We start from the raw sequence: 27,918 nt of genomic DNA, 5'->3' as shown, positions 1-27,918 counted from the left end.
GCGCGTTGTATCCTGTGTCTGCCTCAGATTTTCCCACGATCAGACACCCATTTCCGTCCCGAATGCAACCCTTTGAAATTCTGAAGCCGCCGCCGATTCGAGTAACGTCCTTGCCGCCGAGATGCCGAACGAACATCCCAGCTCGGCCACGTCGGGCCGCCAGTGTCCACAGAATTGGGCACCGGAAGAGAACGCCTTGCTGGGCAGTTCAGGGAAATCCGCGTTTTTCGCTTCATCTTCCTCTTCGTCGACGGCGCTGACCAGCCACGTGCCCAGACACTATTCCAGCCACGGCCGGCCGCCCCGTTCAACCACGCGAGTGGACTCCTTAGGCTTCCAAGCGGGAGAGCCCCGTCTGTCGAGTTCTACCCTTGAAAAATCTGGCGTAACCACACTGAATGCGCCTTCAGACACATCCGAAATTTCGGTCAAGTCAAAGGTGGCGCCAGGGCACGGCGGCCTGTCGCAGACAAGTTCGTCACCGCCCGAGTGTTTCCCAACCGCTGTGTTTCCTTTAGCGACCCCGCTGCTCCTTCCGACCGGCTTGCCTTTTTTACAAGACGCTGCTGACAGTGGGTTTCCCGCGGGTTTCCAGAGAAGCGTGCCAACGGGTCCCCAAGCGGTGATTTCGGCTGTGCGGCCAACGTCTCGTTCTGCCGCTTTCTACGCGCAGTCCCGAGACATTTCTCCCGGCACCCTGCAGTTTACGTACCATCTGCCGCATTCCTCTCTGCAAAGCAGATCCACTGAAGGGCTCCCGCATACCCGACAAAAAGTGCCAGTTCGTCGATTTTCAGGTCAGTCTTGCGGCGTCAACGAGGCCGCCAGCGACAAGCACTCGAATCGTTCTGTCTCACCCGGCAGCCCTTCCACCGTCAACCAGCGATATTCCAGCTGCCCGCTTTCTCGTCAAACAAAGTCCCTTCACCCTTCCCCACGATCTCCGCAGGTAGTCGCAGAGTTCTGTTCGAAGACTGGCTCTTCCTTTTCCATTCCCCAGGAGCGTTCCGAGTCCTCCGGCGCTGGACGCCGCATGCGTTTCGAGCACCTGCCGCCGTCGACTGCGGCTCCCAGTTCCCCTCGACGGTCTCTCCACCTGCCGCCTCTCCCAGTATCTCGGGATCAGGCGCTCACGTCTCCTCTTGAATCCGCCACGCTCACGTACCCGCGAACCTGCGGAGAAAGAAGCAAGAACGAGGCATTGCCTCGCAACAGCCGACAGGCAACGAGTCTGCATGCGCCTCAGCTGCCAGGTCGCGCCGAGCGTAAAGCCGGAGGCCGAGATTGGGGCGTTCTGGAGTTGCCAAAACTGCAGGTTGCCACGCCGCGGGCCAAGTCAGGATCGGCGGCCGAAGAGACTGGTCTATCTTTTTGCGAGTCCTCTAGGGGTCAGAGTCCGTTTCGGACCCACACGCCGGGGACAGAGAGTCTGCCGGGAGACGCGCGATCGTCGGCACCAGCACAGGGAGAGAACCTAGTCCCGGCATGGCAAAACGAGAGCCTCGAGGAAAGAGCAAGTGGACACAGGAGTGAGGACCCCGTGCCGCGAGCTGGCGGGAAAGAGCCATCGCCACTTTGGGGAGTTCAGGGTGGTTTGCGGCCCCGCAGTCGATCGGGTGCTTCCCTCACCTCGTCGGACCCTCTGCTGGGTTCTGCACAAACAGAAGCTTTTGCGCATCGGGGCTTTGTTTCGTTGGGTCCTGCCGTGAGAAACGCGGCGTTGGTAGAGTCTGAAGAACAACGACTGGCACTGGAACGCGCCTGTCAGTCCCAAGACAACGCTGTAGCTGAGAGTTCTCTCTCCACTTCGTCTCGAGCGTCTCAGTCGACTGCGCCGTCGGATTCACGTCTGATTCTTCAAGCGTACGCAGAGGGCCTGACGCCGTCCCCGTGGTTTGCGGCTCCAAGTCCGTGGAGCCCCGAGGCCGGGGCCGGCAGAGCGTTGTCTGCCTATTCGCCTTCGCCTGCCTGGTCGCTGCCTCCAATTCCCCCAACTGCGATCTGGCACGCTCCTCCCTCGGGCGTCGCCGACCTCCAGGGCGTCTCGGGATCCCTTCCAGCGCCTCGCAGGCCGCCGGGGTCTCTGGGGCCCCACCCGAAAAGCGGACGCCCCCCGGAGTTTCGCGGCGTGTCTCCTGCATGCGCCGCGGAGTCCCCAAACTCCTGTGACTCTTGCGGGGCTGCAGCGGACAGGCGCGGCGGGGCCTCGCGCGCAGATCGTGGCCAGGACGCTGAGAGAGAAGAAGCGGCGGCCGTCGGGGCGCAGAGAGAAGGAACCGGGCTGTCCGCTGGACTTCCGCCAAGTAGGCCGGCGGTCGCCAGCGCGGGCCTCTCCACAGGCGAGAGAAAACGCCGTGACATAGCCAGACGGGGGCCCAGCGGAGAGACAGACTTGGAGCGAGTAGAAAGCTTTGAAAGTATTGATAGCACTAACTTCGCTCCCGTCTCGGAAGGCTCTCAGTCTCGCGAAAAAGCAGACAACGGACACCAGGCAGGCACCACTTCGGCGTCTTCTGGATGGGCATCTACAGAGGAGCAGGAGATGACGAACAAACCCCAGACGGACCCCGGAGGAAGAGGTGCCGCAGTACTCGATTACAATCTTGACTCCAGACCTGCTGTTGATTCGAGACTTGTCTCTGATTGGATACGCGCGTCTGATTCGAGACTCGTATCTGATTCGAGACTTGTCTCTGATTCAAGGCCTGTCTCTGACTCTGTCTCTCTACGAGTCAGAGAGAGTCGAGGCGGACACAGGGTGCAGGTCGACACAGAGGTCGAAAGACTGGAGCGAAGCGAAAAAGGCGAGAGGCACGCGGTTACCTCGGGGCTGCCGCTCTCTGTCGGGGCTGAAGGAAAACAGCGTCTGGCATCTGCTGCGGAGCCTGTTGGTGCGTTGTCAGGGACAGTTGTGGGGTGTGTAGAGAGAATGGAAACGAAAGAAGAAGATCGGCGGTCTCCTCTGGAGCCTTCCTCGCGCATGGACGCAGGTTCTGGGTCTCTCCCTCTGTCGTCGCCTCCACCTAAGGCAGCAGCAAGGGGGACAGGAGGCGTAGGGGCTCCACCGACCCCGAGCAAGGAGAGCAGCATAAGGTACACATATGCGTCGTCTTCCCGAGCGTCGCGTGGAGACGCGTCCAGCGCCTCGCAGTCGCCGCATGCATCGCCCGAAAGGTTGAGGGGAAAGGGTCTTGCTGGCGTCGTGTGCGCGGCGCCGCCACAGAGAGAAAGGCGAAGAGATCTGCGTGCCGCGACCCCCCTGCAGAGATCGCTCGTGGTGTCCTCCCCGTCGCGTTCTATGTTTTCATTTGCTTCTCCTCAGGGCGCGGTTTCTGTATCCGTTGTGAAAAGCAGGAGAAGCCGGAGCCGAGTGCAGTCAGCCGGTGGGGAGAAGAAGCCAGGCGACAGCTCAGGAAGAGGCCGGCGCGGACCCCGTCGAGAACAGGAAGGAAACCGTTCTGCGTCTGGACATGCGCTGCACCTCTCCACCTTGGGGGGCTTCAGCCCCAGATCGGCGGGGAGTCCGCGAGCTGAGGGGCCTCTGAGGCTCTCAGCCTCGGGCCAGTATCCGGCTTCGACCCCGCTCCAGAGAGCCGAGAAGAAAGGCGAGGATGTGGACAATCTGATTTTCTGGTCGCCGCCTCCTCACCAGGTCAGTCCGCATTTCCCTCAGAACTCTGGGTGGGGGGGCACCAGCCCACCTCCGCGGGTCTTCAGTCCGTGCTTTCCCGTCTCCTTTCTCCCAGTGTCGGGCAGCGCGACTTCTTCTCCACCCTTGTCGGCGTCGCCCCACCGAGCCTTCGAGCCGAGTTCGCCGCTGCCGTCGCTGGTTTTTCTCTCGCCGCGCCACACGCAGTCGACGCCGCCTACGCCCGCTTCACTTGTCTCCCCGCCTCGGTCCCTGCCCCTTCAACAAGCCGCGAGCTCCGATCTCGCTGCTTCTCCGGCACACTCGAGGGTGCTGCGAAGCTCGGGCGTCGGCCTCGCCCCGCCGTCCCTGGCGCAACTCGAGGACGTCTTAGGTCTGCGGACGAAAGACACAGCCTCGCTGCCATTCGCCGCAACTCCAGAGTCCCCCGCCGCCCTCCCCCACCGTATGCAAGTCGCCACCCTCGGCGCCGCCGACCTGGGCCGCACCGCCTTCCCCTGGGAGCGAGACCTGCGCGGCCCAGCCCCGCACGAGGCCGCCGGTCTGGACCCCGCGGCCTCCCTCGCTTCAGGAGCTTCAGAGGTTTTACCGCGATCAACGGCTTCGGCGGGTGTCTCTGGCCTGAATGCGCCGAAGAAGAAAGACCCCCAGGCGTTGCACCACGCGGCAGTCATTGCGTGCGTGAGCCGCCTAGTCGAGTCCTTCCCGCCGAGCTCCGAACTTCACAACGGGTACGGACCTCTCACCATCCCCCCTCACTGGCTAGCCACCTACGCTCCGACGTCTCGAGACATGCAAAAGTACGCCGCCGAGTTTCAACAGACCAGAATCGCGAGCGCTTCTGTGCACCGTGAGACAAACGGATCAGAGCACGGAGACGGACACCGCGAACAAGAAGACCAAGCCGAAGGAAAAGAAGGTAGAAAAGAAGCTGAAGGGGTAGATTTTGCGGGGGGAGGAAGTGCAACTGTAGGGGAAGAAGGGTGTGAGCGGGCGCCTGGGTTGTCGGACGGGAGCGGCGAGGTTCGGATCGAGAAGAGACTGGAAGAATGGGTGCGTCTGGGAGGAAATTTGGGGGAGTTTGAGCGAATCTTCGACCTGCAGCTTCCCGCAGTCTCGTTCGCAGCACCCAGTGCAGTTTACGTCGTAGAAGAGCTCGTCGGAAAAGGCGCCCATGGCGCGGTTTTCAAGTGCACGCGGTACCGGAAGGCGGCTCGACCGGAAGAGAAGACTGGAGGGAGTTTCCTCGGGGCGTTTGGAAAGAAGGTCTCAGAGGCGCGTGAGAAGAAAGCGGAGGAGACGAGACCTGGGGTCGAGAGGCCGGAAGGAGCCCGCCAGGTGTCTGACGGAGACGAGAGAGACGGCGCAGAAGAAGACGTTGAGGAAGACGAGGTCGCCCTCAAAATCATCGACCTCGACGGAGCGCTCCAGCTCCAAGGCGCGACCGACAAAGAAGCGCGGGTGAACTACTTGAATCAGGTCATGCGAGAAGTTGACGTTCTAAAACAGTGCAATCACGAGGGCATTGTCAAAATGTATGAAGCCTTTCAGTGGCCTCCCTGCTACCTCGTCTTCTCCATGGAGCTCCTGCCTGGCGGATCTCTGCGCGACTTGTACGCCTCGGCAGGGCCGCTTCCAGAGCCCCTCATCGCGGCTCTTCTACAGTAAGCGAGTTGCCATTTCACAGAGAGCATGGGGAGTATTCCCCTTTAACAGTGGAGACGGTACGCACTCGCGGCTCAAGGGAACGCGAACTGAGTTGCTTCCTCCAGTGTGTGCAGCCTCGCCGCAGTGTCCTATCCAGAGTTCACTGACCCGCTGCCCGTTCTTGAGACTGGAGACACTCTGGGAAGTGTAGGCACGGAGAAGGAAGAAATGAGTCTTCTGTTTCTGCGTAGACGGGAGGCGGCAAGTTTTTTGCGCAGAAATGCTGCTTTGGCTTTCGCAAATTCGTGTTAAACGCTTTAGCTGTGAAGACTTTGCGTTTATTTCCATCTGTTGGGGCGAGTTCGTGAAGATCGATCGTCGAAGGGTAAGAAAAAAAACCTTTTGTGTTTCCTATGTAGCTTCGAATTCTTGGTTTTTCTAAGAGGGAGCAAATGCTCATCCATGACTAACTTTTTGAGGGACCTGCATTTTTCTCTCAGGAAGTGAATCACGAGAAATTCTTTAGATTTCCAAGAATTTTGAAAGGGTTTATCGAGAGATGCTTTCTGCGTGTGTGGGGCCGATATTAACGGAACAAGATATTCAGGTGCATGCGTGGAGTGCCACGAATGATGGACTCTTCGGTGTAAAGGTCTCTCTTCTTTTTTTCGGAGTTCATTGCTTCACTGTTTTGCGTGGAGCTGCTGATTTGTCATCAGAAAGTTGTGGGTTCGAATCCCTTCACTGGTTGATGATGCTTATTCACATAGTTAACTTTTTCGAAAACGGTGTCGCATAAACGTTAACACAGCGAAGAGAATACTCCTGAATTCTATTTACTGCAGTGCCCGGCAGTGATAACGCGTTTTATTTGCTGGGAACCTCAAAGGGCGGCCCTCTGTGTTTGTTCAAGCTGCGAGACTTCACTTTTTTCGGCTGCGCTTCGCCGCGCTCCCTGCGTTTTCAGGGATGTTCTCAAGGCGCTAAAGTATCTGCACAACGGCGGCGAAGCGGAAGCTGCAGGAGCGAGAAACGAAGGGAAACACAAGAACGCAGAAGAGGTGGGCGCGAGGCCGGAAGCCGAGGAGACAGGAGACGGACCTTCTGCAGAAGCCGCGCGCGCGGCGAAACAGCCCCGTCGCATGCACCGCGATTTAAAGGCTTCCAACATCCTCATTTCCGCAGAAGGCCGAGCCAAGCTCATCGACTTCGGCGTCTGTGCGGACATTACAGGTGAGTGAAGTGGCGGAGAAGAGAAGAATGGGGTTGGGGGATTGAACATCGTGGATACGCTGCTTGGAGTGCTCTTATGTTTTCGAAGATGTTAGAGCAGTATTCCCAAGGCCAATCTGCTAAGCCAGAAAACGAGAGAAGGGAGACTTTTCAATCCCAGGCGAGACTGCGTGGGGTCGTGCCGAATGTGAGAGTTCTTGGTGACGAGACGAGGCTGCAGAAACAGTGTTCGAAAGTCGGTTTTCCTACAACGCCGTCTAGTCCGGTGTGCCTCCAGTTCAGTCCTCGTCTGTCGAAGTTCCCTCTGAGACTCCCGCGTTTTTTGAGAAGTTTTTCATTTTGCACACAATCCCTTCGCAGCTCGAACAGCACCCGTTGGGAAGGAGACGCTTAAGAGAAGAGTCGCTTGTTTGTGAACACAGATCTCCTGAGAGGAGTTCTCAGTTGTGACAACCGATGAATGAGTTTCTCGGTTCCGGACGCATCTGGAGGATTTTGTGTGACGCGCAGGTCGTTCTGCTCGCTTGTCTTGTGTGCAGATTCACTGTGTACGGAGTTTGTGGGGACTCCCCAGTGGATGGCGCCTGAGCTGGCGCGTCTGGGGGTGGAGATGGGGCGTCGGAAGCAAGAAAGCTCCAGAGACTTGCCAGGTCCATCGAGTTTGGAGCAGACGCGCAAGTCGCTAAAGTCTCCCGGCTTCGGCGCGAGCGAAGGGTACGACTTTCGCGTGGATCTCTGGGCTCTCGGGATCACGGCGTACGAGGTGGCGGTTGGCTCGCTGCCCTGGCCCCGGCGCATGCGTCTGGAGGACCTCTTGGGGACGATTTTGGAGGGTTCGCCGCCGCGAATCAACTTGAACGAGGGGTACGAGAAAACGTTTTGTTTCTTCGTCGAACGCTGTCTGCGGAAGAACAGCGAGGAGCGAGGTACGGCCACGGAGCTGCTCCAACATCCCTTCTTCAAGAAGTTCTGCGCCTCGAGTCGCAGCCGGCCGGCGTCCCACCAGGAGTTGCGCGAGGCGATTGAGGTCGCGAACGGAAAGCGCAAGGCGAACGTGCTCTCGAATCTCCTCAAGTTCATCCCGTTTTTTCGGAAGCCGCAGCCCACCAACGGACGCAAAAAAGGCACCTGCAGCCGACTCCACCGCTTCAAGATCGGCCGACAGGCGATCCATGGGTCTCAGTCGATGGACCGCGGGAAGCTTGAGGCGGAGCTCGCGGCTCACGTCACATGCAGCCCCGCGACGACGGGCCAGTGCGCTCCGAATCTCGACGTTTTTACGCATCACCCGACAGCGGAGCCTCAAGCGTTTCGCGGAAACCACGACTCTCTCTTCTCCCAAGTCGCATGGCCTCACCAGCCCTCTCTGCCGTCACCCAGAGGCTCAGGAGGCTCTGCGGAGCTACGCGTTGGGGACGCGTCGAGGAGCTTGCACTTCGCCTCCGGCGTTAGAGATGGAGAGCCCCAGCTCCCCGCACAGACTCGCCGCGGCGGAGATTCCGAGGCCACAGGACCCTTCCTGCAAGACCCTCGCCCCTGTCGCTCCGACACTCTGGAAACCAGTCCCCTCCCTGGACCCTATGCGAATGCGGAGTTATCCAAGGAGGTTCGCGATCCCGCAGACGCTGCCCCGGAGACTGTGAATGCCGGGGAGAGTTCGGAGCCGTCGCCTCCTGAGGACTGTGTTGCGGGATTAAGACAGCCCAGGGGAGAAGGAAGCGAAGAGGTGGTACAAGAAGGGCAAACGGCGACGGTCGATAGAACTAGAGAAAGAGAGAGACACTCTCTCGTGTGGGCGAAGAATCTGGAAGGAGCTCGCGACCCGCGGGTCGCGGCTACGACGGACTGCATGCAGTCTGCCTTAAGGTCGGATGAAGACGGAGACAAGGGAGATTCCACGCCGTCGGCGCAGCTTTTGGAAGAGCCCCAGAGTTGCTACGGGACGCCGAAAAACGAAGGATTTCCTGCAGACCCCTCTCTGGGTGACTGCGGGGCGACTTCAGAGGCGCCAGCGGTTCGCGGGGAAGACTTGGTTCTTGGCGCGACATTCCACGACATCCCTGAGGGCGCGGAGAAGCGGGAGGAGGTCCAGAGAACGGAAACAGAGGCAGTTGAAGACTGGAAAGAGACAGAAGGAAGCGATGGTAAAGAAGACGCGGGAACGGCGAGTTTGGCGGTCGGCGAGAAGCGAGACGAAAGGAGAGATCTGCATACCCCAGAGAGCTGCGAAGGAGCGAGGGAAGCGCAGACCGGGGGATTTTTCGCCTCGCTCTTCTCCAACGTCGGCCTGGGTATCTTCGGCGAATCCAGTACGCATGCGGGGCTAGACCAACGAGAAGAAGAATCCGGAAAGGCCGAGACAACGTCCGACTTCGAGTCTCCGCGCTCGTCGTCCGCTGCTTCCTTGTTCGGACTGAAGCGCGATGACACCGATCTCCATGACGACACTTGCGTTCCAGGGACGAATGACCCTATCGAACCCTGCTCGACCCCACCTTCTTCTTCGTCTTCGTCGTCTTCTTCTTCATCTTCTTCATCTTCGTCGTCTTCATCTTCGTCTTCATCGTCTTCGTCGTCTTCATCGTCTTCGTCGTCTTCATCGTCGTCTTCATCTTCTTCTGTACCCTCGAGTTTGAGTCGCGGGGAGTCTGAGGATGGAAGTCGTTTCGCGCCTCCGAGTCTCCCTGTCTCTGTCTCTGCGTTTGGATCGACTGAAGTACAGGTTATTGCATGCGGGCCTTCAGAGGGTGGTAGCTCGCGAGTTGCGCTGCACCCTGTTCTTCTCATGCGTCGAGCGGGGTCTGAAGAGAAGGCGAATGCGTCCTCGTCTGCCTCCTCGTTCCCCACACCGAGTGCAGGGACTGTCTCTGTGTGTCCTGGCCGCACGGGACCGCTTCTCAGGCGGCGTTGTCGCAAAGGTCGAGAAGGCAGAGCCTCGCTGCTCGCGACAGAGAAAGGCCGCGACGGTGTCGGCGCGCAGAAGGCCGAAAAGGAACACAAGACGTCTCACCTGAAAGCCAGTCCTTCAATCCCCAAACCGGCTGCGCCATTTGCCTCGACGTCTTCTCCGTCTGTGTCTCAGGGGAAGAAGGCCGGAGAGGGCGGCTTGTTGTCTCTCTTTCGGCGAAGTCCAGAAGACCCTGGAAGTTTTGTGGAGACGGCTGCAGCCGCGCCAAGTGAGGCGAAGGGCGAACCGTCTCCCTCCGGCGGCGCGTTGGAGCCCAACGGGCCCGAAGCCGCGCCTCAGTCTCCCAATCCGACGGACTCGGCGCTGTCTTTCCTTGTGCAGTTATTCGGCGCGCGGCGCGAAATCCGTGGTGCTGGTGAGGGCGCGGTTCCGGGAGAGACAAGCACACACACAGAGACGCTTTGCACTGGAGAGTCTTTGCCGACAGAAGAAGGCGAAAACGCCGAGGAACGAAGCGACGACGGGGTCCAGTGGGCGGAGCTTTTGGAGCCTCACGGCGGAGACGAGCCGGTCGCCGAGGGCGAGGAGGAGAGCATGTTGTTGTCCTCTTTGGAGCGAGTCCCTTCACGACGTTTCTCAGAGGAAAGTGGATCTCTGGGTGAAGCCTCTGAGGGCCAAGGGCTTCAGCCTCAAGCGCCCGAACGCGCCGGGAGAGAGGGAGAAGAGAGAGAAGAGGGAGATATCGAGGTAAAAGAAGAAGGAGTTGTCGGAGAGCGAGGGGAGCAGAAAGACGAGGCACGCGCAGCTGCGCCTTCCGGAAATCTCGACGCCGCGGCGGTGAACACAGGGATGCCTGGTTTAGCGGAGACGGACGGTGAACGCGAGAGAGAACCCCAGGAAGAGCAGAGCAGCGAAGAGAGTTCAAGCAAAGGAGAAACGCATGCGACGCACGAGGGCGCATCTCCTCTCGCATGGCTGTGGCCGTTTGGCCGTTCCGTTTCAGGAATGGCCGCCCCTCCTCCATTTCCACGTGTTTCCTCTTCTTCTCCTGAAGCTTCTTCAACTTCTTCTGCTTCTTCTTCTTCCACTTCCAACTCATCCCTTCCGTCAGCTTCCTCCTCTTCTTCTCTTCCTTCAGCTTCGTCTTATTCAACTTCGTCAGCGTCCTCATCCTCGTCTATGGGTTCGTGTTCCGTTGCTCCAGCGTTGGCAACTTCTCCCTCCTCGTCTTCCTCCTCGTCTTCAGCAGAGCCGGTCGGAGAGACGCACTTTTGTGCGATGCTCGAGAGTCCGACAATTCAGGGAAATAGTGTCTCCGGCGGCCTCGAGGCTCTTCAGAAGTGTAGAGTCCTTCCCAAAACGCATGCAGACAGCGGGGAGGCGGGGGCCCGTGGCTCTGCGCCCAAGCCTCCGGCCGCTCTTCTCCAGGCGCCAGAGGCTGAATCAAGTCCCTCGCCAGGAGGAGGACGACAGGGCGACGCGCCTGCAGCCTGTCAAGACGGTGAGGCCCACCTCTCAGGTTCTGCAGCCGCAGCCAGTGGTGCAGCTGTGTCGGAGCCGGCGGGAGAAAGAGCGGCGCAGGAAACATCGGAGAGGAAAGGAGAGTCGTCGCTCTCGTCGCCCACGCGGTGGCCTTCGCTCCTGTACAAATCCTTGGTGGACGGGTGGACAGGAGGCGCCAACGCTGCTCGCAAGCAGGAAGAGCCCAACGGGGGCCTGGGGGGTCCGGAAGCTTCCGCGACCTCCGAGGAAGCGGTGGAGACGCGACAGAACCTGGTTTCTGTCGACCGGTCTGATGGGGCTTGTGTTGCCACTGGCCATGGAACTTCTCTCTGGAGTGGCAGTGAACGATTTGCGGCCGGTGGACGCATCAGCTTGCCTGCAGGTTGGGGCGTCTGGGAGCCTCCACGAGAAGGGAGGACCTCTGCAGGCACAGGATACGTCCAGGCGTCGCCGCCTTCGCATGCGTCGCCATGCGCAGCCCCCGTGGATGCCCTCTGCGGGTCAACAGGCCCCACGGGATCTGGCGAGCCGTGGAGCGCCCTGCCCGGCTGGGGCGCGGGGGGACCGCTGGGGCCTCGCGGCAAGGAGGAGGCACAGAGGCAGGAAGGAACGAAGCCGACGAGGAGATTCGGCCTCCCGCCTTTCCCTGACCTGGTGTCCATGCCTGCGTCGTTCGCAGTTGAGGCCCACTGTCTCAGGAGCGGGGAGGTAAAGGCCTGGGCCGGTCAAGAGCGCAGGGAGGAGGACCTCAAGAAGGCACCGCCGCTTCCTGCTGCGTCGCTGGGTGGAAGAAACTCTTCGTCTCAGGGACGAGGAAGCGGGGAAGAACATTCGAGAGCTCTGAGCCATGTGCAGTACAGCCAGGCGACGTCATGTTCTTCTCCCGTTTTTTGGGCGCAGTCTGGACAAGGAGCCGGAGACCAAGGAGCTGAGGGGTCAGGCGACTCGATGTGGGGGGGTTCATGTTCTTTCTCGACTGACGGCGTTGCCGGAGTCGGCTCGAGTCGCGCGGGAGAGACGCCGCAGGGCGTTGCCGCTGGCGCTGTCTCCTGCGCTGACCAGCCGACAGTTCCTTTCCCGGCTGTGGCGTTTTCTGGATTTTCCTCGTCTGCTCCCCATTCGTATCTTTCTTCCAGTCTCGCGACCCAACCGACAGGAGTGACGGTTGCGTGCGGGCCTGGAGCGCCGCCTGGAGGCGCAGGGCGACAGGGGGGTCGGGACCGCCCCGCGGCCTCGGTGCCGGCGTTCTCCGAGCTCCAGAGTCCATGCGGTACCAAGACAGGGGAATCCCTCAAGGGTGCGTCTGTCAGAGGTGACGCCCAGGAGGCGCAGACTGTGAAGCGAGAGGAGCTTGACGACCTGAGACCCGCAGAAGGCGTCCAACGGCACTTCCAGGTTGTGCAGGCGACTCGACCGGACGGGTGCGTCGACGCAAAGCTGTTGAGATTGATTCAAGAAACCTACAACCGGAAACTCGACAGACGCTACCAGGCACAGAGTCTTGGCGGTGCGCATGCGCCTCCTTCGCAGCAGGAGCTTGTCTGGAATCCGACGCAGCGCCGGCGCAGTCTCGGCCCAGCGTTGACGGCGCCTTCGAGCGGACAGGGAACTCAGGCAACTGTGCCGGCGGCATCTGTAGAAAAGAACGGGTCTGCTATCCCCCCGATGCCGTACGGTTTTGCCGCAGTGTTGCAGGGTGCGGGACCGCCTTTACCATCCGGAGGATCTCCGAAGCAGCGTGCTGTTTCGCAGGATTTTTCTTCGGCAGCGAACTCCGGGGAATCGGGACGCCAAAGTCGCGCAAGACTCCACGAACTCGCGGAGCGGGAAGCCGCGAGTCTGCCCGCGGCCGAAAGCAGAGTGGCGCGACCCGTTCGCCCGCTGGCGCCTTCCCATGAGAGAGGACCGCTGTTAGTCAGACTGCCTTCACCGTGCACTCTCGTCTCGGGGGGATCCAGCGCTTCGGAAACGTTCCCCGCAGAAAATATATCTGGCGAACGACGGGCGTTCCCGAGTGTACATACACCTGGCGGTCCCGGCTGCAGCGGCCTTGCACATGTTCCTTCAGTTTCGCGAGCGCAGAGCGGCGGATTTCCAGACACGTTGGCTGCCCGCGGATCGGTTCCTCGCGCAGGCGTGGAGCCGCGATGTTTTGTTCCGGGTGCAGACGCGGTTTCCGCGTGGAACGGGTCTTCGGGGGAGGCGAGGTCCCTGCCGCAGAGCGTAGCGGGTGCTGCCGCTTGTGCGGTTCAGACCGCGGCGCCACCTGGGATTCCGCGGCCTGCGCCACAGGTTTATATCCGCGCAGGGGGAGGGCCGGTTTCTCCGTACCCAGGGCAGAGCGGCAACGCGGGCCATATTCTCCCGCCGACCGACTACGCAGGAAAACGCGTTTTCCAGGCGGAGCGACAAGTCGCGCCGGCGGCTGTGGAGCCAGCGTCCGGAAGGCAGGGGCGACGAGCACCAACAGCTGACGAGACAGTCCGCAGGGAGCAGCAGAGAAGCAAGGGAAGCGCGAAGCATTTTGCGGCCTCAGAGTGAGCGCATGCGTCTGCGGGGGTTCACGCGTTTTAGGTTCTGTGTCTCGTGACGTTTGTGTGCCCCGCAACTTGGGGAACGGACGTTTGCAGGTCAAGGCGGTCGAAGAGCGTATTCGAAGCGGAGGAACACTCCGCGACGAAAGATTCAACTCCGAGGCAACCTGTTGAATGCGGAAGTGGGCGTCGTTTTAATTGTAGGGCGGAGGTACCACAGTGGCGCGGGAGGAACCGGACCGACGCTGCGGCACACGCGTCAGAGGTTGCGTCGCACGCGATGGGTTTTATGGCTGCTTTTAACGGCCGGAGAAAGTTTTTCTGTAGGCGAGGACGTTTGGTGTATCTGTACAGCTGCTAGCTAGGATCCTGACTGGGAAAAAACCAGCAGGTCCTCTTCGGTTATATCACGGACCTCACCGCTTAACTGCTCCATGGTATCTGGGAATTCAAGGTTTCATCGTTTGTCGCTGCGTTGTCTCCAGAGGAGCTAACAAATGATATAGGCATGAAAACGTCTCCGGCATCCCGTCACTTCTCCCAATTTTTCGTGTCTGAACGACGCGTGGCAAACGCTTCGTTGCGAACGAAGGTTTAAAAGGAAAAAGCGATTTTTGTCGGGAACAGTGTATGCGATTCGAAGATATCTTCTGACCACTGTCTTTGTGAGCGGTCTTTGATTTCCTCCGCTGTCGAAGGCTACGTAAGCACAGGTGAGAGGCGGCGTCCGGTGAACGACAGTGTATTCCGTCTCTGCTGTTTCCGGTCGTCTCTGTTCTGTTACCATGCCTTGGAGAGCAATCAGACTAGGTTTTTGGCCAGATGCGAGCTTGGAAGGAGCGAACGAGGCCGCCAAGATTTGACGGGGCTGGCTGGAGGGCAAAAACTTCCGAGTTGCGCGCGTTTTCTTCGAGAGGGAGAGATGGGGAGTGTCTGGCTCTCTAGAAAGACGTTGCCACGCTTCTGCAGTCCGACGGCACACGAAGAAATCGGACCGTCAAAGGTTTCACTTTCCGGGGTTCCGATCATCACTGCATCTCCACGCGCCGCCGCTTTTATAGGACGTCCTTCGTCGGCCTTGTTCCTCTGTGTGTCTTCTTCAATTCCGGTTTCCACGCTTTCAGCACGTTTTGTATTTGACGTGTAAAGTTGCAGCTGGATCCTAACCGAAAGGTAGCCCTCATGCGGGACGTACTGGAGTGTCTGAAGCAAGTTTTTTCTGGTGCGGTGGTGGCATGTTCTCGAATTTTGCATGTTCGTGGTCTGTTGTGTCCTACCGTACCCCGCGCAAAAGAACGGGTGTTTTTTGTGCGCGCCGAAAGATGTGGCGGTGCGTACCCGGTGAGGGAGGATCTCTGTCAAGCCGTTCCTTCGATGTATCCACAACGTGTATGTTTTTCAGGACCCGTTTCCGTACCGGCTGAAAAATTCCAGAAAGTTGCACGACTGGCCAAAACATCTGTCGACACGTGGAGCACGACACAAAACACAATGCTGGCTTTCCAGTTAGATACAGTAGCGCGTGAGAGAAACTAACACGAGCAACGAAGTGCTCCATCACGCTTGTTTAGAGAAGCATGTGCGGTTTTCGTCTTTCGGGGAAAACGACCGTCGCGTCACGGCGGCCGAGTCTGCATAAGTTGTTCCGCAAGCCAAACGAGCAAATGCACAGCGGCTCTCCAACCTGGTCGCCGGCCAAACAAGCGCCGACTCGTTCGTTAGACGACCCCCCCAAAAGTGGAAGCCATTTTCACTACCTTCTTCGTCGACGTTCTTTCGTGCGCCGAACAGGGGTTACGATGGTCGGAGTCAGTGCCCACAAGCGCGAAACGAGGTGTACGATCACGCGTCTCTCTAGCTGGATACATCAAGGAATGAAAGTTTAGTCGTTGCGTGCTGCTGCCCGCAAGTCGCGACGGAGGCACAGTACTGCGGAGGTAAAGTTTGTGTTGAGTTTCTCACCGCGTTAGCCATGGCTGAAGAGTAGCACCGAATCAGCGTTTCGAGGACCTGTATCCGGAAGAGTAATGAACTGTTTATGTCACCGACATACACACAGAAACTATGCTGGGATTTATGTGGCGCGTTACCGTTTATCCATTTGTCACGCCACGGTCGAGGATGTCAAACACAGACCTAGAAGACAGCTCGTTTGCTGCCAAGCCCACTTCAGATTGATTTATTTGTTACCCAGAGTGTTATTCTGGGAACAGAATGGACGGATGGAAGTGTCTGAAGTCGTAAGACGACAAAGGAGTTGTCCATAGGGGGGGATTTTTGACAGCTGCAAAGTTCCGTAGGCTCCAGCCGTAGTATCTACAGATACTGTGGAACGAAATCCGAAGCGCGTTTTTCAATAGTCCGGGGAGTGGCTTGTCCCTGTCTGTCGTTGAGTCGTCTTTTTTTAGACAGAGTTGTTCAAGAGAGACTGCTCTTCTCATTTTCAAGCTGCTGCAGGTGCCAGTGCTCGCAGTGCTCCTCCTGTCGTGACATAGTTGTGCCCTCAAGTGAAAAAAAAGGAGACCGCTCGATTCGGGGCCCCGGCGATCGCCAGGAATCACCCTCGTGTTTCAGGCGCCACGCTGGTCCGTCACAGGAGCGAAGGAGGTGATTCCTCGAAGAAGATTGGCTTTTCCGGTTTCGTGCTGAATGTGCCGGCTGTGCATTTCGTGTTGCGACAAGTAGTCTTTCGCCTGTGTTCTAGCGTTGAGGGCGGTCTAATTGCCATGGAGTCGCTTTTCTCTCTCGCCTTCAGTAAGATTCAAGTTTCGAAAAGGCATGGGATCTACAAAGAAAACATCGGGACGTTACATTGATCTGGCGAGCGTCCTCCCCGGCCTTCCTTTGATCCCGCGATCCAGTTGTTCATGCCAGTGAAGTAAAAGCTCTTGGCGGTTGCGGTTCCATGCCCAGCCTGACAACACAGTTTCCGCCCCCGAGAAAAAGATGTAAAAAAGTCCCGCGGCACTGATTCCTTACGCTGCAGTTTCGTGTCTTTCTGTGAGGCACATGCGCATGCAAGTGTGCGACCTAGTCAGCGGAAGCTTTCGAATGCGGCAACAAACGGTGAACCTCTCAAGAAAAGTGGCTGGTGTTAGTTTCTTCGCAGCCAGCAAGTGAGGTTTACTTTTCTCCACTTGATTGACTCCATAGACGTCGCTGATCTGAGCAACTCAGAAAGCTGGGCAGTCGGTCAGGACCGTCGTTCCGTTGTCTCTGTGAGAGTTGACCGCGAACGTTGTTCGCCTGCATTCCACATCTTCCCAGTGTGCCTCAGCTGTGTTCTTCCCCTCTTCCTCGTCGTTTTGTGTCTTTTCTCCTTTGTTACAGTGCGTTTCGCTCCAGATTCGCTTTCTTTGTCGGTTCCTTGGCCGAGTTCGTCCCTCCTGTTGACTCGAATTCGCAAAGTGTTCGTCTTTGATTCTTTTTAGGCACATCGAGAAACAGTTCCGCCGACCACCGCTAAGAGGACAAGACATTCCGAGTCACAGAAGGCGCTTTTTCTGAACTTGCTTGGCAGACCCCTGTGACTCTTCAGCCGTTATTCTGGAGGGCGCGCAGATGTCCTTTCCTTTCTCTGGCTTTGTCTCCACCACCAAACAAAAAACGGCGAGTTCCTTGACTCGGATCGCGCGTGTCTGGGTCTCACGCCGAAGTCGAGAGTATGCGATACTTGGTTAAATTCAGTTTTTCATAGTCTACGACGCGCAAGTCTCAGGCTTCAACTCCTAACGTCTTTTGACTGCTTATCCCCGGCGTACGTTACGAGCGTTTCATCCTCTCCCGTCCGCCTTACGCCCGCCCTCTTCACTGGTGCCTGTGTTTCACTTTCTCTTCGTGATTGGCGCCTCTTCTTTTCTCTTTCCGAAGCGTCTCCATTCGCGAGTTCTTTGTCTTTCGCGAGACTGGTGGCGTTCCGCTTTTCCTCAGCTTCTCCCGGGGCGCAGCCAAGGAGGCAAGAAGCCGCGAGGCATACATGCGTCCTACCTCCAGTTTGGGTGTCTCTCCATCTCCTCCACTTTCTCTCCAGCCTGCCTTCCGACCCGACTCACCCGTTTTCCAGATGTCTTCGTAGCTGGCTCGTCCCCGCGACCTTACGCGAGCGAATACAGAAAGGAAGAAACGGAGAAGAGACTGGAGGAGAGGAAGCTGGAAAAGGAGAACAAGAAGGAAGGGGGAGGAGATCTCCGCGCAGTTTGCTTTCGCACGATGAGTCTCTCTGCCGGCAGTGGCGCCGACAGTCCGCAAGAAGGCGCAGAGAAGAAGCTGGAAGAACGCGCGGCACACCCAGAGTCCGAGGCCACAAACTCTGGCGAACAGCCAACTCCTGCCGCCCAGAAAGCGACAGGGAAAGAAGCAGAGAACGAGAAAGAAGCAGAGAACGAGAAAGAAGCAGAGAACGAGAAAGAAGCAGAGAGAGGTCAAGAGAGAGAGGGACGGGAGCGGTCGGAGCAGCATCTGGGCTTCTCGGGGACCTGCGTCGTCCCTGTTCCTCCTCACTTGTCTCTGTGGGAGGAGAACGCGGCGATGAATCTTCTGCGTTTCGAGGCAGAGTGTGAGTTCGTACAGGCCCTCGCGAATCCGTACTACCTCCGACATTTGCAGAAAGAGCGTTATTTCCAAGATCCGCGCTTCGTCGCCTACCTACATTATCTGGACTACTGGCGACATCCGCCGTACGTCCAACACTTGCTCTTTCCAGTTTGTCTCGGAGTCCTCGACCTCGTCCAGAAAGAAGAAATCCGCGACCGACTGGAACGCGAAGACGTCGTCGCCGTCCTTGACCAGACCTTGCGACTCCACTGGCTCTACTTTGCATGCGACAAAAATAAAATCTAGGCCAAAGAAGTCTCCTCGACTCCCGCCTTCCAGTCGGCTTGGCGGCTGTTTCTTTTGCTGATGTTTCTTCCCCTTGCATGTCTTCTTCTCTCTCCTCTTCCGCTTTCTTCGCTTCGTCGTCCTTGGGATTTCTTGTGTTTGCCGGAGGTTTTCTTTGCGTATTCGACCTGAGGGTCGTGTCTGTTCGTTGAGCAAGCTTTCTTTCTCTGGGGACTTTGTTCTTCTCTCTCCCTTCTCGCAGTTTCAGTCTGCAAGAGGTGGAGGGCGCCTTGGTGTGGCTTCCGACGGAATATCGTCATTCGCGGTCGATGATAAAAAAAAGTCGTGCAAATGTCGATTTGCTTTGCTGACGCGTCGTTTTCCGGTACATGCGTTCCGTAGACAGCCTCTGCGGGATGCAGATCCGCTCTCAGTGCCCCCCTCGATGGGGGCATCGTCGTCGTTGTTCCCTCTTTCTCGTTTCCTCTTCTCGATCTCCTTCCTTTTCTTCTTCTTTCTCTTGTTCGTCTTCTTCTCTTTTCTCTTCGTCTTCTTCTTCTCCGTCTCCGTCTCCGTCTACCATAGCACTTGCACAGAGAGCTTCTTCTGCGCCGTGGGGTGGGCGTACCTTCCTTCAGTTTCTTCTGTCTCCTGTCTCTCCCCGTTCGCCTTCGCCTCTGCTTGGCTTCTCTCGGAGGCCTCCTCTGCCGTCTGCCTTCTCGCTCTCTCTCCGCGCCTCGTTCGCCGCAGCCCCACCGCGACGCCGTTCCGTCGCGCATGCATGCAGGGAGGAACAGGCGCGAGCAGGGAGTCCGCGAGCGACGGAGACGAGCGAACCGAGGCGTCGAGAGTCGACGAAAAGAGGAGACATTCGAGAAGGCGACAGAGGCTGGTCGTCCGCACAGCGCATCTGTGGAGGAGCTGAAGCGTCCAGATGGCGCATGCAGACTGAGGCGCCAGGCAGAGAAGCCCCGCTGTTCCAAGGTGTCGAAGAAGCAGCCGAGTTTCTGATATCCGAGAACAAAGAAAAGAAGAAGAAAGGGGAAGATGTTGGAGCGCGCAGAGAGAAGAGCCTCATGTTCGACCTCGAAAGACGTTACACCCCACATGAAAAACACCGCGTCAGAGCGCAGATGAGAGAAGCTCTCGATCTGGACTTGGAGGCCTCTGAGCATGCGCGGTGTTCTTCAGCTCCAGAACAAAGCGGAGAAAACAGACGAGATATGGAATACACGCAGAGCGGCGCAGAACGCGAGATGAAGAGCCGCCTGGACCTTTACCTCGCGCAGCTCATGCAGACGCCAAACCGACTGCATGCACCCTCCAGGTCTGGGACCTCCTCCAATTTGTCCTTCTCTTCACCGGAGGTGCATGGAGATCTCTGTGTCTCTTCCTCTTCGTCTTCTCTTCCCTCTTATTCGTCGTCTCCTGCGTGCTCGTTTCCTGCTTCCTCTGTGCCGCCACCCTTCGCCGGTTCTGCTCGGCTTCAGTGTTTGGCGCTGCCGGAGTTTCTTCGTCTGGCTACGTTTCTATCTCGACAGCGAGACCTCTTGGAGCATGCGTCTCCGGCGTCTCTGGCGCTTGTCGAGGGCCATCCGCTTGTGCATCTTTTTGCGCGTTCGCTGCACCGGCTGAAGTTCGCATTGTCTCCACGTGTGTTGGCTTCTTGCGTGGACTTTCTGCTCGCGCTCTCGAGCTCGCGATCGCGGCCCCTGCTTCAGTCGCTCGTGGATCTCCTTCTCGCTCCCCCGGCCCTCGCTTCACTCCTCGAAGAGCCGCAGCAAGTCGAGGCCTCTCTCGCCCTCCTCCTGCGCCTCTGCCGGCACCCGGCGCGCCTCCTGGACGGTGTGTCTGGCGAGTCTGCACAGCGTCTCTGGGAGGGCGTTTTCGTCTTCCTGTTGTCTCCTCGCGCGACCCGCATCGAAGAGGCTGAGCTGCTCGCTCTGCTGCATGCACTGACTCTCGTCGCGGAGCCCACGGTGTCGAACCGCGACTCGGAGAACGCTCTTGCATCCCGTTCGCAGACAGAAAACAACGCACTCTGGAGTGTCGACCTCGACACAGCGCTGCTCGCTTGCGCTCTCGAGCGCCTCCTGCCCGACTGGGTCTCCTCGGCGAGTCCGCATGCACTCACAGCGCTTCTGCTGCTTCTCACGCGTCTCGGGTGTCTAAACGCCCAGGTCTTTGCGGAGATTGCAGAAGCGCTTCTTCTTGCTGTTCCCTTCCTCAGCGACGCCGCCCTCCTGCCGCTCCTCCATACCCTCCTCGTCTGCCGGCAACGCTTTGACTTGAGTCGAAACATGCAGAGACTCGAGCACTCCGCCCTTCCCCGCGGCGCAGGTCTCCTTCTCGGAGAAAAAGAAGACGTCTTCTCTCGAGGCGAAGCGCTCGACTTGGCCAGCGGACACCCGCTGTACGAGACCCGCGCAAAGCGCCTCCTTCAGGCGCTCCGGCACCGCGTCCAGAGCCGCTTCGGGCGCGTTCCGTTCGAGGTCTCTGTCGCGGAGCTGGGGGCATTGTTCTCCGTCTATAAGCCGAACGCGGACTTGAAGCGGGAGTTTCTGGCGCGCTGCGCCGCGAGTCCAGAGGCGTTGAAGCGACTCTCGCCGGAGTTGTTTCTGACTGCCGCGCGGGTGCTGGCGCGCCTCGGAGTGAGTCACGGCTCCCAGGCGCGTTTCGCCTTCGCACAGGCGCTTCCACACCAGCTCCCGCGCATGCAGCTCCACCAATTTCTCGAGCTCACGCGCCCTGGCGCCGGCGGCGGCGTCGGCGCCCTCGAGACCCTCCGCGCGGCGCTCGCCGCCGAGAAGAAGGCGCTCCTCGCCGTCCTTCAGGTGTACAGACGCCTTGCGTTCGACGCCTGTCGCGCCGTGCTTTTCGTCGAAGGTCGCACAGCAGAATCTGAGGAAAAGGGGATCTCGCTCGCGGGAGAGCAGCTGATGCTCGCTCCCGGTGCGCGCCTGCTGCTTCTGGGCGGGAACGACGCCAGTCGAATCGCCGACTCCTCTCCAGACCTTTTTCTCGAGACGTCGTCGCAGTCTGTGGCTCAGTCGTCTCTACGCTCTTCTCGTGATTCGTCTCTCCAGTCTTCTTTTAGAAATTCCAGCGAGGCTTCCTCGGAGTCCTCGGCGTCCGTCGAACGGCCGCGTTTGCCCTCTCCAGCGAGTCTCTTGTCTCTGATGCGTGGTTGGATGACTCTGGGGCTATCACGGAAGGCGGAGACGCCGCTGCCTCTCGTCCTCTGTCTCCTGGCGCTCGAGAGCGTGGAACGACGAGTCCTGTTTCGGCAGGTGATGAGGCGTTCACTCGCCAGCGCGTCTGTCGAGTCTCCCGCGCTTTCGAGTGCTGGATCTTCGCTGGGCAGTCCTCACTCTGCCTCACCCGCGGATCCGCTGCTCTCTCCTTCCCCTTCTTCTCCTCTCTCGCCTTATCTTTCTGCTTCTTTTTCTCCTCCTCGTGTCTCAGCAGAGGTGGATGCGAGATCGTCTCTGGGGTCTGCCCCTGGGTCGCGCACTGCGGCGTTCGCGCGGCAGACTTCTGCTTCTCTCTTTCGCCAGTTGTCTATGCCGCAGCTCGTGCTCCTCGTCTCTGCATGCAGACAAACTGGACTGCTGGTCTCTCCCGCGCTCGCCGCAGCAGTTCTCCACCGCCTGCGCCGCAGCACAGGTCTCCTCTGCCCCGCAGACGCCGCAGAAATTTCCTTCGTCCTCGCGTCGCAGCAACTCCTCCGCCGGCAGCCCCAAGAAGCTGCGAGGCTCCGAGCTCTCCAGGAGCCTTCAGAGAAAAACGCAAGTCCTGGGGAAAGTCTCGGGGACAGCCGACGCGAAGGCGACGCGAGAGACAAAAGAGAAAGGACAGCGATGGGAGACGCGAGAGACAAAAGAGAAAGGGCAGAGATGGGAGACGCGAGAGACAGGGGATATGTGGAACATGAAGGAAGAGGGGAAGCAGCGCGACAAGGAAAGGAGTTCTGCATGACCGAGGCGCTTTCCGTTTTGGCTGACAGCAGATCTGAAGCATGTGAGAGCTGGGTGGACAGAAACGACGAAGAAGAAGAGGAAGAAGAAGAAGAGGAAGAAGAAGAGCGACCGAGCGTGTACCAAATGCTCTTCGAGAGCATCTGCGCAGGATTGTGGGAGGAGCGCGTGGAGCAACCAAACACAGAAGATCTTGTCAAAATCTTCTGGGCTCTGGTCGCGGGAGAGAGATGGAAATGGGTGAGAAAACTGGGGACCCCCATCGTCGAATTCTGGTGAGAATTACTTCAACTCACTTGTGCATATGCACATATGCTTATATATATATATATATATATATATATACAGTGACGCACAAAGGTCCGCAAGTATGTATGTATGTTTAGGCGTGTGCCTACTTATATATATATATATATATATATATCCGTTTTGGTGTATAAATATGCATCTCTGTATGCACATTCATAAAAAAGTGTAGGAATGTGTGTATATATATGTCTATATATACATATATATATGCGTATGTATGTGGAGGTATATTTGTTTGTCGCGCGTTGTTTCTGTTTTCGCTCTCTCGTCTGTGTTTCATGGTTATTCTGCATGTTGTGTTTGTTCTTTACTTTGTTGTAGTGCGTCTCACTTTGCGGATCTTCAAGCGTCTCCTGAGTCGCAACGTCGTTTTTTCCAAGCTCTCGCCCACCTTCGCACCAAGGACCCAGTTCTCGCAAGAGAGTTCTTTCAGCTGCTTCATCGGACTCCGGTTGTTTCTCCTGCCTCTGAGTCGTCCAGTTCTGCGTCTCTGTCTGCGTTTTTCTCTCCTTTTTCGTCTCCCCTCCCGCTCGCGTCGCGCTCTGTCTCTGCGCAGGGTGCAGACGAAGACGAGGGCGGGGCATCTGCGCTCGTCTCGTCACGGAACCACAGAGAAATTTGCTTCTCGGAACAGGCCGCGGCGAGCCCAGAAAAGCGTTGGTGGCTTGCGAGAAGTCCACAAGTCGTCGACGCATGCGCTGAATTCGACTTGGTGCGCAGGCAGCTGCACACAGAAGAAGGAATCTTGAACACCGCCTTAAGAGGCTCTGTGCTCGCCGAACTGCAATTGAGTAAGAAGGAGAAGTTCCGCGAGTTCACGGTTCCCAAGCCATCCAGACTTTCGTGTCTGTAGTAAAGGTATTGCTTTCGTAAGCGCCTGCCTACAGGTATCCGTGTATAAATGAATGCGTTATATATATATATATATAAATATATGCATGTGTAAGGCACTGGCGGTTTGAGCGTCTAAGTCTAGGTAGGGATGCATATAAATTATGTATAAATGTCTATATGGAAAAATGCTGAAGACGACTCTTGCATGCGTTTCACTTTCTTCTGCAGTTCTAAATGCTTTCGTGGCTGCTTGCAGAGTCACAGACGGAGTCGTTAATGATCACGAGGTGGATCCATCATAGCGTCTCTCACTCCTGGGTCATGCATGCATATAGAGAAGTAAATTCGCATTGCGCCGATGTCTTCCTTTTCCATTTTGTATTCTCTCTTTTGTCTTCTTTCCTCTCTGGGACGAGACGTCCGACGTTTCGCGGACTGTCCCTTGGTCGGTTTTCATCTTTTGAGTTTTCTGCGGTTTGTGGGGTTGTCGACGCGGCCCACTGCTCCCTTTGTCCTGTTTGTCTCCTCTGCGTCTTCTTTCCTTCCGGCAGTTCTCGTTCTCTCTTGTTTGTCTCTTCCTGTGTCTGTCGCCTCGGGTCTCGTGACTCGAATTTCGTTCTCTCCTCGGATTCCTTGCGCCTTCCCCTTTCAGTCCTTTCTTTCCGCTGCATCTCATCTCCGACTTTCTCCTCTCTGCCATCTCTGTGCAATATTTCTGCAGCCTGGCGCGCTGGCGACAAGCGGACGGTAAGTCGAGAGAGAAGGAAAGTCGAGGGAGAGACGCTTCGCGTCTTCGCTGTCTTGTCGCTTCTGGATCGCGAACAACTCTGCGGACATCCGCCTTTTTCGTACTCCCCGCGTCTCGGTTCAGGCAAGCACCGTGTCTCCTCGGCCGCAGGTGCATGCGCCTGAAAGCCTCAAAACGAGTTGGCAAAGCGTTTTCGCTGCTCAACGCGAGCGACAGCAGAACTCCAGCTGTCAAAAGCCTCGAGGGTAATCGAAGACCGGGCACCTGTCTGTCGTCGAGTTTGAAGGCCGCGTCTCTTTTCGGCGCCAGAATGGGTCCTCAATCTAACTTTCAACTTGTCGCTGAAAAGCCCATCCCTCCCAGTCCGACGCCTGGGATTCCAAATGGCAGCGGACTCGATGTCCTTCAGCAGCGAGCCACAGAAACAGTGTTCAGAGTCGTTCGTGCGTCTCTCCCTCTCAGGCGCCCTCGACGGTGGAGGAGGACTTGGGCGCTCTGCTCGGTCGTCTCGCTGCCGCGTCTTTCTTTCAGTGAGTTCTGAGGCGCCGGAAAAAGCGAACTGGGGGAGCAAGCGAAGAGCGAACTGCGGAACTCTCGAGAGCGAGTGGGGAACAGTTCTGCGCCTTCTCGCTCGAGGCTCAAGGCCCCGGCCTCCCTTTCTTTGGGGGTTCTCTTTCGGAGAGAGTCGCCTCGACGAGAAGGCGCGGCGGTGGACAGAAAGCAAAGGGGAGTTGACTCATACTGGTGCACTGGCCAGCTGCAAACTCGAGTCTGAGTAAAGTCCTGTTTTTCTTCTCCAAACGGAAGACGGCTTCGTTTTCTCTCTGTCCCTTTCGGAGGTCGCAGAACCAGTCCTCGCTTCCGAACTCTGCATTTCTCCTTCGTCTTCTCTTTCTAGTCGAACTGATGCTCAGATGCCCCCGGAAAAGACAGCGCTTTCGCCTTCCTCATTCCTTTCGCGTGCCTTGTGTGCCTCGTCTTTTTCTCCCCGAATGCATCTGTTCTCTCTTTCGAGCCTCTGCTGCGCGCTCGGTTCCTGTTTCTCCCCTGTGTTGTGCACAGTCAACGCGAATTGGGGCTCGGTCTCGTCTAGACTCCCGCCAGGGGAACAGGAGGAGAGACCTGGCTCTTCTTGTTCCCTTCTTGTGAACCTGTTCATCTCTTTTAAATTGTGAGTTGTGCCCCCGATGCAGTAGAAAAGCGCCCACACGCTTTCGTTCGCGCGTACGCTGGTGCGCCCTCTCTCCTGCATGCAGTTCCTTGGACGCTGTCTCTCTCTCGTCTTCCTGCATGTTTCCGTCGCGTATGGTCTGCAGAAAAACGCTGGACATAAGTCCGCACTGCCCGTCCGATGCGTCTGCGGCGCGAACAGTTCTTCGGCGGTCGTCAGAGTCTCTGGCACGTCCCCTGCGGCCTTTCTCGTCTCTCGCTCTGGCTGCCGCGCTCCCGTCTGGCGGCTTTCTGCCGAACGTCCCGGAAGAAGAAGAGTACTCGCTGAGCTGGGGGAACCCAGTGTGGAGGGTGGGTATTCTGCTTCTCCCTCGCGCCTCCAGTTCAGGCTCCTCCACTTGCCGCTCTTCTCTCTGGGTGCTTCTGGAGGAGCGCGCGCGGAGCCGCGAGGTAGGGCACTCTGGAGGCGCTGCCAGGAAGAAGGAGAGAGAGAGAGGACGCGAGGCGGCCACAACCGAGGCGGAGAACGAAGTGCTCGAGGGCCTCATTCGCCGCGAAATGCAAACATCTTTTCCAGACTTCAGCGCGGGAAGTCCAGAGACGCCAGAGGGTCCGAGGCTCTCAGCAGCAGTCGCCATGAAAATCAAGTTTCTGCAAGAAGTTCGTGACTGGCGCGTCGTCGTTCTTCTGCAGGAGCAGGTGAGGCCGCGGGAGGTTCGACGGTGCCGGAGTTCTGCACAGAAAAGACAAAGAACAAGACGGCCAAAAGTGGAGAAAACGATGGGCAAAAAATAGAACAAGAGAGAGGAAGTAGCAAAAGACAGTGAACGACGGGGAGTTCTCCGCTGCGAGTGCTTCCACGGGTGAGGGACTTGCTTCCTTTTTCCTATCTTTTTTTCGTTTTCCTTCTTGTGCACGTGTGTGTGTTTGGGGGGGCGGGGTTCTCTCCTTCCTCTAATTCATCTTTTTCCTTTCGTCGGAAACTTCCTTCGCTGCGTCGACCGTCGGTTTCCGTCTCTTGGATCCACAGGATCGCGTCTTAGTTTTTCCTCGCGTTCACACCTCAGCTTCTCGAGTTTTTCTTCGCTCTCTTCCTGACGTTCCGTCTTTCTCTGGGGGGGGACTTCAGTTTGCGTCTCGTCGGTCTGGTGCCTTCTCATTTCTGCGTTGTCAGGTGAAGGAGCGACTGAAGCGAGACAACGGCAAGTGGATTCAAGAGCGGCTAGCCCAGTGCCGGGGGCTTTTTCCTCTGTCTCCTCCTCTCTCTTCCTTTCTTCGCGCCTACGCGTCCACCTCTGCTCTTTTTTCTGCTTCTTCCGACTTGTCTGCGTCCTCCTCGTCCGTTGGCACAACGTTTTCTGGGCAGCCTCAAGACGCACTGCTCGGCTGTTCCGAGACGCTCTTCCCAGCTGCGTTTTCGCCGGTGACAGACTTGCCAGAATCTAGTGCGTCGTCTCCTTCGCTCGCGGCTTCAGAGGGAGAGAGCGAAGACGCCTTTCTCGTCTCAGCCGCATGCGTCAGTGGAGAGGAGAGCCACCCTAGGCAAGGCGGAAGAAAACGACAAGTGCAGCTGCTCTGGGAGAAACCTGGAGAAGAGTCGCGAGAAAAGAAGACGAGAGCGGAAGACCAGAGACTCAAACAGGTCTCCCACTACAGGGCGGTCCGCGAGGCGGCCTTCATGCAGCTCCAAAGAGAACTTCACTTTCTCTTCTCTCTAGACTAGTTTACTTGGTGCTGGGCTCCGCTCGAATTCTAGAGGTGAAAGGACCTCTGCCTCTTTTTTTTCGACGGCTGCAGGTTTGCGTAGCGGGACTGCTTAGGGCCGTCGGCTTCCTCTGTTCCTCACGGTGGAGAGACCTCGGTGCTGCGGCGGTCTCTGAGCATCGAACAAACCGACTGCTCGTTTCTCGCGCTTCGACTGTTCCGGGGTTTGCCGCAAAAGTCGAGTTTCTTTGGCGCGGCCTCCAAGCAGATTAAAAAACAACTTTTTCTCCCGGAGGCGCACCTTGCCCTGGGGTTCTCGCCGGCGCATCAGCCAGGCCAAACTGCGCTCTCAAAGAGCCGAAACGGGTGCTAAGCGGCGATATCGTTAGCATCCAGGGCATGACGCAGCCTAGTTTGCATTTCTGAAAGACACCAGCTCAATTTCTACGGCTGATGCGCCTTTGTGAGGTCGAGTAGCCTTCAGTTGCCGCGCAAGTTATTTCCTCGATCCCAGAGTCTGTTCTCAAGAACGCCTGTCGGCGTCACCTGACAGTGGGGCTTCCCTCGAGCGATGTCGAGACACGCACATCAGAGACAAACACTGAAGAACGACCGAAGGAACTCCGCACAGCCCGTTTGTCTACTAGATCCTCGATGTATGCGTCGATAGTCTCTAGATCGTTGACACAGACCTTGATGCAGGGAGGCACACCCGCGGCAGAAAGAATGCATACGCAGGATCAGACCGAGAGAGTTTCCTTCTGGGACTAGGAAGTAGGAGACCGCGTTCGTGCCGCGTGAATTTCAGTTAGGTTCTGTTCAGTATGAAAAATGCCAAGTGATTGTCTGACTCCGTCACACTCTTCTAAACGCAAAAAAGGTCA

General features: G+C 57.7%; 3 protein-coding genes across 3 annotated transcripts; all 3 read left to right on the top strand.

Annotated features, from left to right (window-relative positions):
- Window positions 1–121: 121 nt before the first annotated feature.
- On the top strand, window positions 122–13,481 carry TGME49_225960 (STE kinase; the record flags this gene model as incomplete). The annotated part of the gene is made up of 3 exons (XM_002366218.1): window positions 122–5,313; window positions 6,264–6,529; window positions 7,069–13,481. 3 exons carry the CDS (start codon window positions 122–124, stop codon window positions 13,479–13,481), a joined length of 11,871 nt encoding a protein of 3,956 aa, XP_002366259.1.
- Window positions 13,482–16,622: 3,141 nt separating this feature from the next.
- Window positions 16,623–18,492, top strand: MED31 (mediator complex subunit MED31). Its single transcript, XM_018780122.1, has one exon. The coding sequence runs from the start codon at window positions 17,684–17,686 to the stop codon at window positions 18,311–18,313; it is 630 nt and encodes a 209-aa protein (XP_018636016.1). The 5' UTR covers window positions 16,623–17,683; the 3' UTR covers window positions 18,314–18,492.
- TGME49_225980 (hypothetical protein) lies at window positions 18,445–27,760 on the top strand. Its single transcript, XM_018780123.1, has 6 exons — window positions 18,445–22,544; window positions 22,900–23,369; window positions 24,134–24,159; window positions 24,623–24,690; window positions 25,477–26,029; window positions 26,505–27,760. The coding sequence occupies exons 1-6, from the start codon at window positions 18,682–18,684 to the stop codon at window positions 27,051–27,053; spliced, it is 5,529 nt and encodes a 1,842-aa protein (XP_018636017.1). The 5' UTR covers window positions 18,445–18,681; the 3' UTR covers window positions 27,054–27,760.
- The last annotated feature ends 158 nt before the right edge of the window (window positions 27,761–27,918 follow it).

This window comes from Toxoplasma gondii, chromosome X, assembly GCF_000006565.2.
Source record: "Toxoplasma gondii ME49 chromosome X, whole genome shotgun sequence".
Lineage (NCBI taxonomy): Eukaryota > Apicomplexa > Conoidasida > Eucoccidiorida > Sarcocystidae > Toxoplasma > Toxoplasma gondii.
This window is presented reverse-complemented; position numbering and strand designations above follow the sequence as displayed.

Coding starts and splice junctions, on each gene's coding strand:
- MED31 (XM_018780122.1), top strand. CDS start 17,684: ATGAGTCTCTCTGCCGGCAGTGGCGCCGACAGTCCGCAAGAAGGCGCA.
- TGME49_225980 (XM_018780123.1), top strand. CDS start 18,682: ATGCGTTCCGTAGACAGCCTCTGCGGGATGCAGATCCGCTCTCAGTGC. Junction 22,545..22,899: donor ACCCCCATCGTCGAATTCTG/GTGAGAATTACT, acceptor ACTTTGTTGTAG/TGCGTCTCACTTTGCGGATC. Junction 24,691..25,476: donor GCTGCCGCGTCTTTCTTTCA/GTGAGTTCTGAG, acceptor TATGGTCTGCAG/AAAAACGCTGGACATAAGTC.